At 52.2% G+C, this 14,169-nt stretch overlaps 1 protein-coding gene and 1 long non-coding RNA gene across 2 annotated transcripts; one reads left to right on the top strand and one right to left on the bottom strand.

Moving 5' to 3' along the window:
* The first annotated feature begins 780 nt into the window (after window positions 1-780).
* LOC109256671 (uncharacterized) lies at window positions 781-9,709 on the top strand. The gene is made up of 3 exons (XR_002075737.2): window positions 781-910; window positions 5,126-5,265; window positions 8,689-9,709. It is a non-coding gene; the product is annotated as an uncharacterized LOC109256671 (long non-coding RNA).
* Window positions 8,811-13,015, bottom strand: BTG2 (BTG anti-proliferation factor 2). Its single transcript, XM_019432184.2, has 2 exons — window positions 12,727-13,015; window positions 8,811-11,460 (listed from the first exon to the last, which is right to left on the bottom strand). Exons 1-2 carry the CDS (start codon window positions 12,878-12,880, stop codon window positions 11,126-11,128), a joined length of 489 nt encoding a protein of 162 aa, XP_019287729.1. The 5' UTR covers window positions 12,881-13,015; the 3' UTR covers window positions 8,811-11,125.
* Window positions 13,016-14,169: the final 1,154 nt, after the last annotated feature.

Consider the following 14,169-nt stretch of genomic DNA (forward strand, 5'->3'; position numbering starts at 1 on the left):
AAATGCGATACATAAACACGGGGCGCCTGGGAGCTCTGCCGGTTAAGCGTCCTCCTTCTGCTCAGGTCATGATCTCATGGGTTCGAGCCTCACGTCGGGCTCTGTGCTGATGGCTCGGAGCCTGCAGCCTGCTTTGGATTCTGTGTCTTCCTCTCTCTCTGCCCCTCCCCTGCTCATGCTCTCTCTCTCAAAAATGAATAAACATTAAAAAAAAAAAAATGTGTAGGAGTGAGATTCCACTCCAAAAAATATAAGAATATTTTTTTGACTAACTATCTGCACTGTGAACTGGGGCTTGGTGTAGAAGTCCCTCGAATCCAGAAGACCAGGACACTGGTGACCTGGGTGTCACTGGGTGACAGGAAGAATTAGAAGTCCTGGGTCCAGTTTTGCCTTCATTTTTCTTGTTGTTTCTCCTCTGTTTATTCAGCCAGTCCTGGGTTTGAGCTCAACTCTGCCTCTTACCTGTAGGAATTAGAGTCCAGGGCAACGGGGCCTTTGCCCTGAGGTCCCTGGGGTGACCCACATTGTAGGCCTTGACCCGTCCTCTGGGGTGGAGAGCTTCTGGACATTTCATTTGTGCAATGACCCCCTTTGTTCTGACCCAACAGAAGTCCCTGCCCTGCTCTGCCGAGGAAGCCTTCCTGGGCCTGTCACTGTTTACAGACTCTCAGAAAGGCAGGTGTTGGGAGGAAGCTGCCGCTTGCGGTCGGTTCTCCCCAGATACAGGAGCGCCCGGCCCCCCCTAGGCCCGCTGCCATTGGCTAACAGGAGGCCAAAACAGACTCCTCTCCCGCCTGCAGCCACCCAGCCAGCAAACAAAGAGCGCACAGGAAACACCTGGAGGAGAGGGCAGCTGGCAAGAGGACCCGCAGGAAAGAAGAAAGGGTTTGCAGGAGGAATTAGGCTGGTGAGGAGCTGTGGGTGGGCGCCTGGGGCTTAATCGCATTTCTCTTGGCCCCCCGCCAGCTGCTGAGACCTAGTCGCTGAGTTGCTCAAATGCACCATCCCTGGCACCCTCCCTCCGGGCCTCCAGTAAAGGGATCATCCCTTCCTGCGCCAGCTTTCCTAGCACAAGGGCACAAATACCCGTAAAGACTGCTCAGAGGGCTTTCCCTCTGCCCCTCTCCTCCCTTCTGTGGCCCTCCTCATTCTCAGCCAGAGAGTCTGATCCTCTTTGGAGCAAGTAAACTTACTAATTTATTTACTTCTTTAAGTTTATTTATTTATTTTGAGAGAGAGCAAGAGAGAGAGCTTGCACCTGTGAGCGGGGCGGGGCAGAGAGAGAGAGGGAGAGAGAGAATCCCAAGCAGGCTCTGCGCTGTCAGATCTCACAGCGATCTCACAAACCAGGAGATCATGACCTGAGCCAAGATCAAGAACCCGACGCTTAACCGACTGAGCCGCCCAGGCGCCCCTAGACGATGTAAATTTAAACCCAATGTCCAGGAGTGAAGACAGAATCCTTAACCAAGGTAGCCGCCCATGTTATGTCAAAGTCTATTCCAAAGAGAAGTCTCCATTTATTTCCAAACTTATTTATCTAGATCTACATCCACATCTGCTTACTTGTCGTTTAGTACTTCAAGTGGTTGTGGTTCTGGGTGGAACAGACTTGACTGAGGAGAGTCAATGACACCCTACCATCAGCATCCGCCCAAGAGCATGTCTGGGGGTGCATAAACCATGTGCTGGAAACTTTGTATGTATGTAGCAGCAGCAGCCCACAGGGCTCCCTCACCCCCTCTTAGGAAACCCCCTGATAGGGCACTTTCCTTTCTGGGTCTGGAGTGGGAAGATTGGAAGGGGGCCATGAGAGGAGGGCACTTGCCCCACAGCCTCTTGCGGGTACACCACAGTTTACTCAACCATAGCTTTTCATTCAACAGCCAGGGTACTCGCGTCAGACTGTCGCACGCCAAGTCGTGGGCAGCACACGAGGGTGTAAAAAACAGAAGGCAAGGGATCCTTCTATGGAGGCGTGTGTGGTAATCGTGGGAGAGGGGACGCGAGCTTGCAGAGCCTCCAGACATCGACCAAAAGTGACACGTGAAGACGTGCTGACTGTGTTTGTTATGAACACGTAAACAGTGATAAATGATGTGTATACATCATTTAAGAGGCGCTGGAATAAGGAATGTAGTATGAGGGGGTAAGCAGTTTTAAACCATATGTACAAACATTGAAAAGCCTTGAGGTCAGAATGTTTTTAAAGAACGCAAGCGGAATTATTCAGGGAAGGCATCCTGAGGAGGCAACAGGGGAAGGAAAAAGTGTGGACTCTGGAGACAGACACGTCCAGATTTTAAATCTGTTTCCACCACCTCCCCCTCCAGTCACTGGTGCTTTGCCTCCTTCATCTATGAGCTTGAGGCGACCATCTCTCAGAGTGTGCTCATGGAGATCGTGCGAGAGAGGCTGTGTGTAAGGCAGCAGACAGAGTGCCTGGCCACATTGGTGTTCGGCACCCAGTAGGTGCTCGCGTCCTAGAAGAAAGCATGTCAAAATACTTTGACAAGTGGTTTGGGGCCGTGATAATTGGCAGAGTAGGGAGTCTTGCAGATGTGGTCACGATGGCAAGGAAAAGTGAACAGGAGAGAGTTGTGAAGGTGGGGTATCCTGGCACGGTTAGGCCATTGCACAGGGAGTCTGGGGTTGGAAAGTTCGGGAGTGCCTTGTATTCCCATCTTAGACATTCAGAATGGCCAGGAGAGGCAGCAGGAAAGGAATATGATGAAAACGAAGTTTGTGGTTGCCCAGGCTGCTGGCCAGCCTGGGTAGGGAGGCAGATAGAAGGCTGTTGTGTGTTATTTCCATACGATGGAGCAGGACCAGGGCTATGCACTGGCCTAAATGGAAAAGAAGAATCAGGGATTTCCCCTGTCCTGTATGGAAATGGAAATAGAATGGTGAGAGGTGATTTAGCACAAGTGGCTCATTTTACGGATGAGAAAACTGAGGCTCAGGAGGGAGGAGGGACTAGTCTAAGATGTCAGAGACGAATCTGGTACTAGTTATTGTCAGACCCGAAGCTAGGGCTCCTACTTCCCAACTCCTAAGCCCATGGGTGTTTCTACCACCAGGCCGCTGACCTCCAGAGTCGACATTGGGAAGGATTTCTGTGGACAGGATCATAGACAGAGAGTCTATTTTCTCTCTCCAGCTACCTTGGTCAGAATTCCTTCTGCACACGTAGCCCAGCCTTCTCTCCAGGTGTGATTACCGTCTGGGTAAACCCATTTAGGGAGTTAATTGATAACTAAGGTTCCCCCACATTATGATTTAAAATGTGTCCACCCCTCTCTAAGTAACATTTACGTTTCAATAGCAGGTGCTTAAAGACCTAAGAGCCTGTAAGATTCAAAGGACTGTTTTCTTAAGAAGGTGCAATCACAGGGGCACCTGGGTGGCTCAGTCAGTTAAACGTCAGACTCTTGATTTTGGCTGAGGTCATGATCTCATGGGTCATGATCTCACGGGTTGTGGGTTCGAGTCCGTGTCGGGCTCGGTCAGGCTCCGCACTGACAGCTCCCTTTCTCTCTGCCCTTCCCCTGCTTGTTCTCTCTCTCTCTCTCTCTCTCTCTCTCTCTCTCTCTCTCAAAATGAATAAGTAGCTTTAAAAAGAAAAAAAAAAGGTGCAGTCACAGGTTAGCTCTTCTGAGCTGGGACCCCTCACTGGCAAACCCTGAATGAACTTGATTTTTTTTTCTTCTACTCCTTACCTAAATTCCTTTCATCTATTAGCCTCTACTCTTGGCAACTTTGAGACCCATCTGTTCGGCCAATATTCACTAACACCTATTCAACACCAAACACTGCTCAGGTAAAGTCCCTGGCTTACATTCTACTGTAAATTCAGCGTTATAAGGGGGTGCCTGGGCGGCTCAGTTAGTTGAGCATCTGACTCTTGATTTCAGCTCCCATCATGATCTCATGGTTTGTGGGTTTGAGCCCTGCGTCGGGCTCTGTGCTGACAGTGCAGAGCCTGATTGGGATTCTCTCCCTGCCGTCACTCTCAAAATAAACTTAAAAACAAAATCCTTGTTTAAAAAAAAAAAATCGGGGTTATAAGGACTAGGACAGAAGAAAAGACTGAGTAACGTGGGAAGGAACAGTGTCACTGCAAAGCTGGAAGAGAAGGTCTGAATCTTGAGAGACCAGAGTTAACCAGACAAAAGTGGGTAGGCAGGAGGGGGCAGAGCATTGAGCAAAGGCCCAGAGGCTGCAGTCCCAGGCATGAGTTAATGGGCACCAGTTGAGGGTGGGCAAGTTGCCTCTAGTATAATCCTTGGAGGGGAAGCACAGGCCCCAAGCGTGCTCGCTGTCCTGTCGGGAACATACTGGGATGTGCCTTCGAGAGATCCCAGCCGTGGTGACAGTGTGCCATTGATGTCCTCAATGCAGAGCCTCACTCCGAGTATGGGGGTGGGGTCAGAAAACCCTACACCCCCGTTTCCAGGTGGTCCAAGGCGCATCGTAAGTCACAAACTGGAAGCCTATGCAAATAAGTACTTAAAAGCAGTTTACCCCTTAAAAAAAAAATTAGTGGCCGTCGTTAGAATTTAGGGAGATGTGAAATAAAAGTCTATATTTCAGGTTTCTCTTGAAAAAATCACAGTATCTGATATCACTGGTCTCCCAGGAGGACAGTGGACTGGCACTAAGGAACAGGGTCTTTTTCAGACAAAGCCTGAGCTCACTCCCCAAGTTCACCACAGCCTCTGTGTGGCTGTCCTTCTTCACTGACAGCCTGGCCCTACCTTGGCTCCTCTGGTGCTCACCGAACTCTAAACGGCCCCTCCCTGCTGGTGCTGGTAAATAAAGGAGCCCCAACCTGCCCGGCTATAACCTCCTCTTATCTGATGTGCCCCGGGAAGCCTGTCGGGTCTGCTGGACAAGGGGTGAATAAGGCCTGCCCTTGCTTATGGGAACAGGGGTGGGGACTAGTAGACCCACTTCAGCTGGGAGCAAAATGACTTGGAGCCGGTGGGCGCCCAGGGAACGGGGCCCCCCTTGAAGCCGGGGGAAGGACAGGCAACACATCTGGGCAAGGCTTGTTTGTACAAGATCATTATCCAGGGCCCTGGTAGCCTCTTAAACTGAGTTCAAATGTTTTTCATACCAGCTCTGCAAAGGAGTGGTGCAGAGAGAAAGCCAGAACTCTCCAGAACTCACCAGGCTTGCCCTTCCCAGCTTCCCCGTTTCTCTCTCTTCCTGGAAGGGAGAACGTGATTCCGCATGATTCCACAGGTGGGCGGGAAGGAGGTAAGCAAGGTCGGTATTGGAAAATCCGTTCCCTACCCACTCTGCCTGTGAATGGGCACATAGCCCAGTTTGGTATTAATTTACAAGCAGACCATGGAGCCAAGAGGTCAAAGCTCCCCTCCAGCCAATGAGATCGGATGTCTGGGGGGCACATGGTACATTTCAGCCAGAATGGCCAAGATCAGACATGAGTGCATTCATTCATTCTGCAGGTACCTACAGAGTACCTACTACAGGCTAGGTGATGCCGGGAAGGGCTCTTTGGACTGTGAAGAATTTTTCTTGGTTTTGTTTTGATTTGATTTTAAGTAGGCTCCACACCCAACACGGGGCTTGAACTCATGACTCTGAGATCAAGAGTCATATGCTCTACTGACTGAGCCAGCCAGGTGCCCCTGGACTGTAAAGACTTTCAAGCAAAGGATTGAAAATCATCTTTCAATGGGGAGGCCGAAGGCTGCTTGGATGTTCTTCGCTGCGGCCATTCTCGGAGGCACTAGTGGGACTAATACTTAAATAATGGTTTCCTCCCAGTTACCAGAATGTCAGTGTCCTTATTCAGCTCAGGACCAATTCAGATTAGCTTCTACTTAAAACTAGAATTTTCATTTGTTGCATACTTAAATATGCAAAGCGCTATGCCAAGTGGTTTAGATCTCATTTCAACCTCCTTAACATTTTCAGATGGGTTCTATTCTTTTTTTTTTTTTAATTAATTTATTTATTGTGCGTGTGTGAGAGAGAGAGAGAGACAGAGAGAGAGAGAAAGAGAGAGAGAGAATGAATCCCGAGCAGGCTCCATGCTGTCAGCTGCAGAGCCCAATTCGGGGCGTGATCTCACAAACCATGAGCTCCTGACCTGAGCTGAAATCAAGAGTCAGAGCTTAACTGAGTGAGCCACGCAGGTGCTCCAAGATGGGTTGTATTCTTAGTCCCATTTTACAAATGGGGAAATGAGGCCTGGTTGAAGTAACTTGTTCCAGATTGCACACAGGAAGTAGGTGGGAGAGAGGAGATCAGACCCCCAGGCAGCCTAACTCCAGGGCCTGCCTGAGCTGCTAACCTGTTTGCAGCCCTGCCCCACTGGGCTTGGAAGTGGAAACTTTACCCAGCAGGAGTCGGACTCAAGCAAGGGAAGACTATTTACTTCACTTCCCAACCCAAATGACCTTCCAGTTCAACTAATTGAAGATAATGATAATAATTGTCCTAATTTGCCCTCCAGTGACTGCCAGGATAATGGAGATGATTTAGAATCAAAAGCTGAAGAAAGGAACAGAGGTCATTTCATCCAACTCCCTCATTTCTGAGACAGGAAAATTGAGGGGCTTGGCCAAACTCCCACAGCTGGTTAGGAAGGACCTGGGCTACAACCCATATATTCTCCCTCCCAGCCCAGAACTTCTGCATCCTGCTTTGCTGGGCCTCAGTGCCAGTACTGGCCTGGAAGCCAGGAGTCCTCGCTATCTGTGCTCCCGGAAGGCCACTATGGGGCCGATGTCAGACTCACAGAGGAGCGTTTCTTCCCCCTGGGCTTGCTGGTTGAAACATCAAGGTGTCCCCCACCCAAACCTCCTTATCAGGAACTGGGATGGGCTCTTAATCTGTAGCTCCCAGGCCACGTCTACACTCTCTGGACAGCGTGTTATCATCCAGAAATAGCTGACGGAGCCCAGGTCTCCCTGGCTGGCGCAGTGTACCAAGTGGGGAAGCTGGGAGCAGAATGGACCAACCACCCAATGCCCGGTCCCGGGACACGTGAAAACCACCAGCTGCTACCCAAACTGTTCCTGCCTACAGCCCCTGTACCCCCAGCTGGCCAAGGGGTAGTCCCCACCGCTACTGAAATTGGCCAGATCTAAAGTAAGCAACACAGAACACTCCCATGTAAATTGAGGGACTGTTTTTCTACCAGGAGCCGAGAACAATCCCCAAATCAATCTGCTATGCGGCCGTCTCCCCCGCTCGGAGACAGAGGTGGGTGATGATGTCCCCTTGGCCTCCAATAACCCTCCCTTTCAGGCTTTTTACTAAACAATATGAAAAACAATGAGTGGAGCCTCTTAGGAAAGAAGAAGGTAGGTGCTGGTAAGAATAGCACGCCAGGAAGGGCAAAAATTCAACCCTAACTCCATCCTTACATCCCAAAAGGCGGGTCCTTACAAATGAGTGCCTAGGACGTTTGTGCTAGAAGCTACAAATGAAAACGGGGCCATTCCTTCAAATGACCTCTTGACACAAGTGTCCCTGTAACTAATTCTGTTTGTGATACAGATGAGCCGGCTTCCCGCAGCCCCATTTCCGGCCTCCGCTACCCTCCCAAATGCACCACACACAGCCTCTCTGGCCTACCGACCACCTAGGACGCCCAGGTCAAACCGCATGTTTGTTCATGAGGGTCATGGAGGCATGAAATGAAGCGTGTACCTTGGTGAGGGGTGGTTCTGTTCACGAATCAATGTGCTTAAAATGTGGTTTAAGTGCAGCCCACCTCTGGCCAAGAAAAAAACTAGCCCAGGTCAGTGATGTACTTGTGACCTCTGCGGAAATTGCTGAGACAGCAGGTGGGGGGTGGGGTGCGGAAGCCTGTGTCAAAACCTCATGGACCGAACCCAAGAGTCGGGGATGATAAAGACTGTTCTTATTTCCTCACATACATCCTATCCATACAAAGGGAGTAATAAATTGGTAACCTTTGGCTCTCAAATCTTTGCTGTTGGGAGTAGCTGCTCTTTAGCTGACTGGTAGCCTTGGCTGTCCATTATACATTCAGTTCCAGGGCCCAGATCCTGAGGCCCAACTGCTCTTGTCTAATAAGAATGGTGGGTACTGGGGCACCTGGGTGGCTTCATCAAAGGTCCGATTTCTTGATTTGGGCTCAAGTCATGATCTCGCGGCTGGCGAGGTGGAGCCCCGCGTCGGGCTCTGGGCTGACAGCTCAGAGTCTGGAGCCTGCTTCGGATTCTGTGTCTCCCTCTCTCTACCCCTCCCCTGCTCGCACTCTGTCTCTCTCTCAAAAATAAACTTAAAAAAAAAAAAATGGTGGGTACCCAATGGCAGTCCCAGAGATGACAAGAGAGCCTGTGCCAGGAACTTTCCAACAATTCTGCCCTGGCGTGGCAAGGGGTTCTGTGCCCCCTTCTCACCATCTCAGTCTGAGACTCAGGCTGTGAGCCTTAATCATTTGTCATGTGTTCCATGCCTCGCACTGACTGACGGTACATGCTTGCTGAACAAACAAACAAGGGAACACAGCTGAGGCCTAGCGAGGGCAGGATGCGTGAGACCTGGCTAAAGAGTGCTCAGTCTAGAACCCCGTCCCGTCCAGCATTTTCACGGGGAAGTGAGAATGCGCACTAAGGAATGAGGTAAGGAGTACTTCTTGGCTCTCTGTCACATAATAAGATTTTTCTTTTATACCAGCCACCTGCTACAGGTCTTCTGAGTGTAACTGAAGAGAAATACCATGAGACACCAAGAAAGGATTTGCATCGGAAGAAAACGCTTAGTGAGTTGAGGATGTTGGCTTCTCTACACCACACGGCTTCATCTGCTACATTTTTATTAAAGTAACCAAAAAAAAAAGAAAAAAGAAAAAAGAAGCGCGTACATTTGTCCATAAAGCTGTACATTCTTCCATATAAAAACACTATTATACAATTAGTAACCTTTGTCTTTTCTGTCAGAATAGCTTACCAACATGCTACTATTATTTATTTTTACCTAATAGGAGAGACAGGCCTGCTCAACAGTCCAGCTCTGGGTGTTTTGCTGTTTTTTAAAGTGAACATTAAAAAAAAAAAAAAAAATAAGAAAGAAAGAGAGAGAGAGAGAGAAGAGAGAAAAGATTAAGCAGGAGACCATGAGGCTGCTTCTTTTTTAAAAAGGCAGGGATCTGTTTGCGGACAGGATGCAACAATGCCACATCCAGTGAGTGATTCACAGCTTTGTCTCAACCCACAGGCCAGAAAATGAGCTCTTGGGTCTGTGGGTCTGAAGTTAGCTTTAAAGCAATAAAGGCTGGAAGCAGGGTCTGGGAAGGCAGCTTGGAGTCTAGAGTTGAAAAGGAGGCAGGACTGGCAGGACTGGGTAGGGACAGTGTTTGGTAAATAGCACCTTTGAATCAGAAGTGAGTGGTTAAGAAATTCAGGGAAGGGGACGGGCTGTGGAGTGGGGGACCCTCGGGCAGGGAAGAAAGTTTCCTCACTAAGGGGCGACAGCCTGGTGGGCTAGACAGGAGGGTAGCCAGGTAGACCGGACGCTCTAGCTACGTCCTTCTAAAGTGATTTTGAGTTTGGGAAACTCAAGGCCTTCTGAGGACCCCCTCACTAATGTCACTGAAAAACCGAAGGAAGGCGATTTCTTCCCAGTATAGATTTCCACTGGCTCCGACCCAGCACGGTAAATATTGCACAAGTCTACAGACAAATATGGGTTGTACTGAGAGACAGCAACTTCCCCACAGGTGCTCTGAGCACCAGGGAGAAAATAATGCCCAGGATTTTGGCTTTTAGTGTCAGCCCTACAAGAATACCAAGTAGTCCTGCAGAAGTCGGGGAGTTCTCCCATTCGGCCAAGGAACACCTGCGAGGCCGACCAGCCAGCCAGAGTCCCGAGGACGGAGGGATAGTTCCCGAAGCCCTCCGGGGCACCAGGAGGTTCTGAGAGCTGGGTCTCCTTCAGACTCTCCTGGGACCCAGGAGGCCATATTGCACAATGAGTCGAGAGCTCTTGTTCTGGAAAACTGGGTAGCTCTGTGACCCAACCAGAAGGGGAGAAGAACGGGAGAGTCAGGGAGGAGTGTTGTGCTTTTAAAAAGAAGGCAGTAGTAAAGAACCTAGAGTTCCCTGTAGCTTTTGAGCCAACTCTTGAAGGGATAGTGGCAGCAGCAGCAGCATCAGGACGTTCCTGTGATTCCAGAAAGAAGGGTTTTGGCCAAAAAACCCCCAAAAACAAACAAACAAAAACAAAACAAAAAAACACATCCCCAGTGGATACTCTTTGGGTCCCAAAATTCCATTGCAAATCACCCCCAACTTAATCACCACATATACTCACACACAGAGCAGCACACAGCAAAGCAAAGGTTTCGTGCAGAGTTCCCTTCGGCCCCAACCCCGATAACCTCTAACTCCTGCCTTACTCCCCCGACCCCCACAAAACAAAAAGCTTTTGTTTCCTGGCTGGGAAGCAACATCTACCAGGCCCCTGAGCATAGAATCAGAAACAAGTCATGATTTCAAGAAAAGCTGCTTAGGGCAGAAGCAATCAGGAGAGGACTTTTCACTCTCTGCCCTGGATCTCATCAGAAACATGAAAGACGATTAGGCAACATAGTATAACTTAAGTCCAGGCTTGAATGCCCCTGAGTAAGAGAGGGGCCAGGGGATACAGGTGTCCCGCTCCGGACAGGGAGAGGTTTGAGCTCAGCCCCTCTTCTCCCCGCAAGGCAGATCCTGACCTCTCTTTCACAGTTGCTAACCTTGCTTGCTCCCTCCCCCATCTTCTTGGGGTGCCAGCCAAGCTTCTCCCACCTCACCTCAAGCCAGCGCCCCCCCCCCCCTTCCGTACTCCCCCCTCCCGTAGGCAGACACGCTGGTTCCCGGACTCAAGCGCACAACAGTTCTCTCCGAAGGCACCTGGGGAGGCCACTTCCAAGCAGCTCCCTTTAAGGATTTTTCTTTAAAAAAAATCTTTTGGTTTTTTTTTTTCTCCCCTTTTCTTAAAAAAAATAATATATTTATATATATATATAAATAGCTCTTCATTTAAAATACAGTTCCCCAGGTTGAGGTATGCAGCGGCCCGTTGTCACGACAGAACGAGTACAGTAGAGTGCCTGGTGGGGCTGGCGGGGGATCTAACTGGAGACCGCCATCACGTAGTTCTTCGAGGGGCTGCTCCGGCCCAGCATCATTTGGTTCTTGCAGGTGAGGAGCCCATAGGAGGCTGCCACCGGGGCCTCCTCGTACAGGACGCAGATGGAGCCATCCTCCCCAATGCGGTAGGACACCTCGTAGGGGTCCACCCACAGGGTCAGCTCACTGGGCAGCAGCTGGTGCAGCTGGGGCTGGCTGAGTCCGATCTGGCTGGCCACCTTGCTGATGATGGGGTCCATCTTGTGGTTGATTCGGATGCAGCGGTAGCCGGAGCCCTTGGACGGCTTCTCAGGAAACCAGTGGTGTTTGTAGTGCTCTGTGGAGATGGAACAGAGGGAGATGCCCTGGTTAGAGCAGCTGGGCTGTGGGGGAAGGGGATGAAGGGACAGGAGGAGAGGCAGGAACCCAGAGATTTTAAGTAAGCAATGTAGTTTCTCATGAGTTCCAGGACCTCCCTGAGACCCTCCTGTCGCTGTAGCAGAGATAATTGTATGGAATCTGGAACCCCCCCCCCCCACTAGGAGGAGGATGTGTGTGTGTTGGGAGGGAGTCCCATAGCTCTGAGGCAGTCCCAAGTAGCCAGTGCTTTTGGCACACCCCAGTTTAAGGAGGAGGGGTGAGACTGGGGAGGGCATGTCCAGACAGGGCCGCTGGAGACCTACTGGCTGAAGTTGGAGGCCAGGAAGGCTGCCACCATTGTCAGATCCATAGCGACTCATTGTGTCCCCCACTCTGAGCCCTAGAGGCTCCCTCTGCCTCCTTCAAAAGCCAGAGCCCCCGAGCAGTGGCTAAGGGAGTCGAAATCGGGTTGGTTTTGATGAAACATATGTTGCTCCTCAGAAGGCAGGATCTGTGTGGGCACGTTTGGAGATGGCTATCGCTGCCCAACACCGTCGGCCAACCGGCTGGAAAACAGCTGGGAGGTAAGTCTGGCAGCGGCTGGTTATCTCTTGTCCACCGCCCTTTTCACACCGCCCCCGCCCCCAACACACAAGCCAGCAGAGCGCAGTTACGACCTACAAGGCTTTCTCGGGACCCTAATGGGTGGCAGATGGCTCAGGGGGGCCAAGCATACAAAGGGGGCCGGGATTCCAACTTCGAACGAATCAACGATCGGCCCGGGCACAGCGCAGCCCCGCACTGCCGGAAGAACCACGGCCGAGACTCCCAAGTTGTTAAGAAGGCTCAACTGCGCCTTCTTCTCCCATAATGACCCCTTGGCTGGCCGGGCTGGGTCGTCCGTGGCGCCCTGGAGAGTCTCAGTAAGGGCAACGAGCTCGCGCTCAGGCCCGCAGGTGCCTCCTCTCCCGGGGCAAAAGCCGCGACTCGGCTCACACTCCAGGGCCAGGGTCTGCGCCTTCGAACGCACCCTACCGGAGCGGACACGGACCGAGACCCGAGCGCAGACCCAGGGGACTGCGGGGACTGCGGGTTGCCCCGGGGGCTGGAGGAAACCGAGTCCCGGAGCTGCTCGTGAGCGGAGCCCTGCTCTGGGAGCAGAGGGAAACGACCAAGGCAGGAAGGGGAGCCGAGCCCCAGCGGCAGGGGTCGACGGACGCCAGGATCCTCGGCGTGTGCTCACCTGTTAGTGCCTCCTGGAGAGCGCCGCTGAAAACCTTTAGTCTCTGCTCGCTCACGCAGCCCCGGGTCCTCAGGAGGCTGGAGAGGAAGCCCACGGCGGCGGCGATCTCCGGAAGCATGTCTGTTCTCTTCCCGGTCCAGCGGGCCTGGCTCATGTCTTGCTCGGCTCAGGAGGCGGTGGCAGCGGCGGGGAGCAGCGAGAGGCAAGTGTCCGGTGGGACGTGCCGCTTCTCAAGCTTCCTCCGTGCGCTCGGCCGCTGCTCGGGCTCTGCGGGGACTTTACCCGGGACGCGCCTTTCATACTATTCCGAGAGGCGGGGGAGCCCGCGCCGGCGCCCATTGGCTACTGCCAGCGGATGGGGGCGTGGCCTGACGCCCGCCCGGCCCCGCCCCGCGCGCTCCCGGGGCCGCGAGGCCGCTAGCCCCTGCCCCCGCCCCCGCCACCGCCCCCGCCACCTCCCCTGCGCTGAGGTCATCGCCCGCTGACGTCAGTGCTGGGAACCTGAGCCGGGCTTGCGGGCCGAGGGAGGCGCCGGGAGAAAAGGGGAGCCGGGGAGGGGCCGAAGCCTCTGGGCGGAGGAGTGCTGCGTCCAGTTCGCGGCCAGGATGCCTGGACCTCCTCTCCTCTCCGCCGGTCCTTCCAGATTTAGGTCACCGGCCACCTCCTCCAAGAAGCCTCCGCTGATAACACCTCTCTCTCCCACGCGGCCCCTTTTCTGGCTCCCACATTTTCCAACGCCCACGGTCAGAACGAATCACTCGGACGCTTTGTCACCTTTTAACCGCTTTGCCCTGTTTGTTAAATAGGTTTCTCTCGGCTCTTCGGAAATGTGGACCAAGTCTTGTATTTACTTAGGCAATAATCCCGTCTCCCCCAAACATGTTCTGCCCTTCCTCTACACCGATGCCTTTTCTCTTGCCTGCTAGCATCCAAGTCTTACCTGTTTGAGGGGGAAGGGTGGGAGCAGTGTTGCAAGACTTTTCTGTCCCCGCAAGTTATTTTTCTAGTCTCGCCTTCCTTTGAATGCCAAAATTTTTGAATAAGTGGTCTGCTCTCAACTGCACACATTTTCCTGGCCACTCCCTTTTCCTCCTCCTCCCCTCTTCCCCCAGCCCTCCCTCATGTCCTTCCTCCTTGTGGATTGAAGCTTTTGTAAACATGGGCTCTTGCGGGAAAGAACCCAGCCTCAGTGTCCGAGATCCACACGCAGGACCGTCAGGACCTGGCCCCGTCACAGGCGCTGGGCAGATGTCCACTAGATGGGCAGAGAACTTCGAACCCACATCCCAGAGTCTGGCATACGTGGGTGCCCCATATATATTTGTTAAATGAGTCAAACCCAGTGGCCTCTGTAAATTCTTACTTTCCTTGGACTCTGGGCCCTGCTGACCACCTCAGGAAGCAGTTTCTCCTCCTTTTCAGGGGCACCTGGCACCAGGCTTC

The sequence above is a fragment of the Panthera pardus genome, unplaced genomic scaffold (assembly GCF_024362965.1).
Source record: "Panthera pardus isolate Hobbes unplaced genomic scaffold, ASM2436296v1 HiC_scaffold_21, whole genome shotgun sequence".
Classification (NCBI taxonomy): domain Eukaryota; kingdom Metazoa; phylum Chordata; class Mammalia; order Carnivora; family Felidae; genus Panthera; species Panthera pardus.

Bases quoted from the DNA above. Each gene is read 5' to 3' on its own strand.
- BTG2 (XM_019432184.2), bottom strand. From the start codon at position 12,880: ATGAGCCAGGCCCGCTGGACCGGGAAGAGAACAGACATGCTTCCGGAG. The intron at 11,461-12,726 runs GTGAGCACACGC...CCATCTCCACAG, and splicing joins TCTCCAGGAGGCACTAACAG to AGCACTACAAACACCACTGG.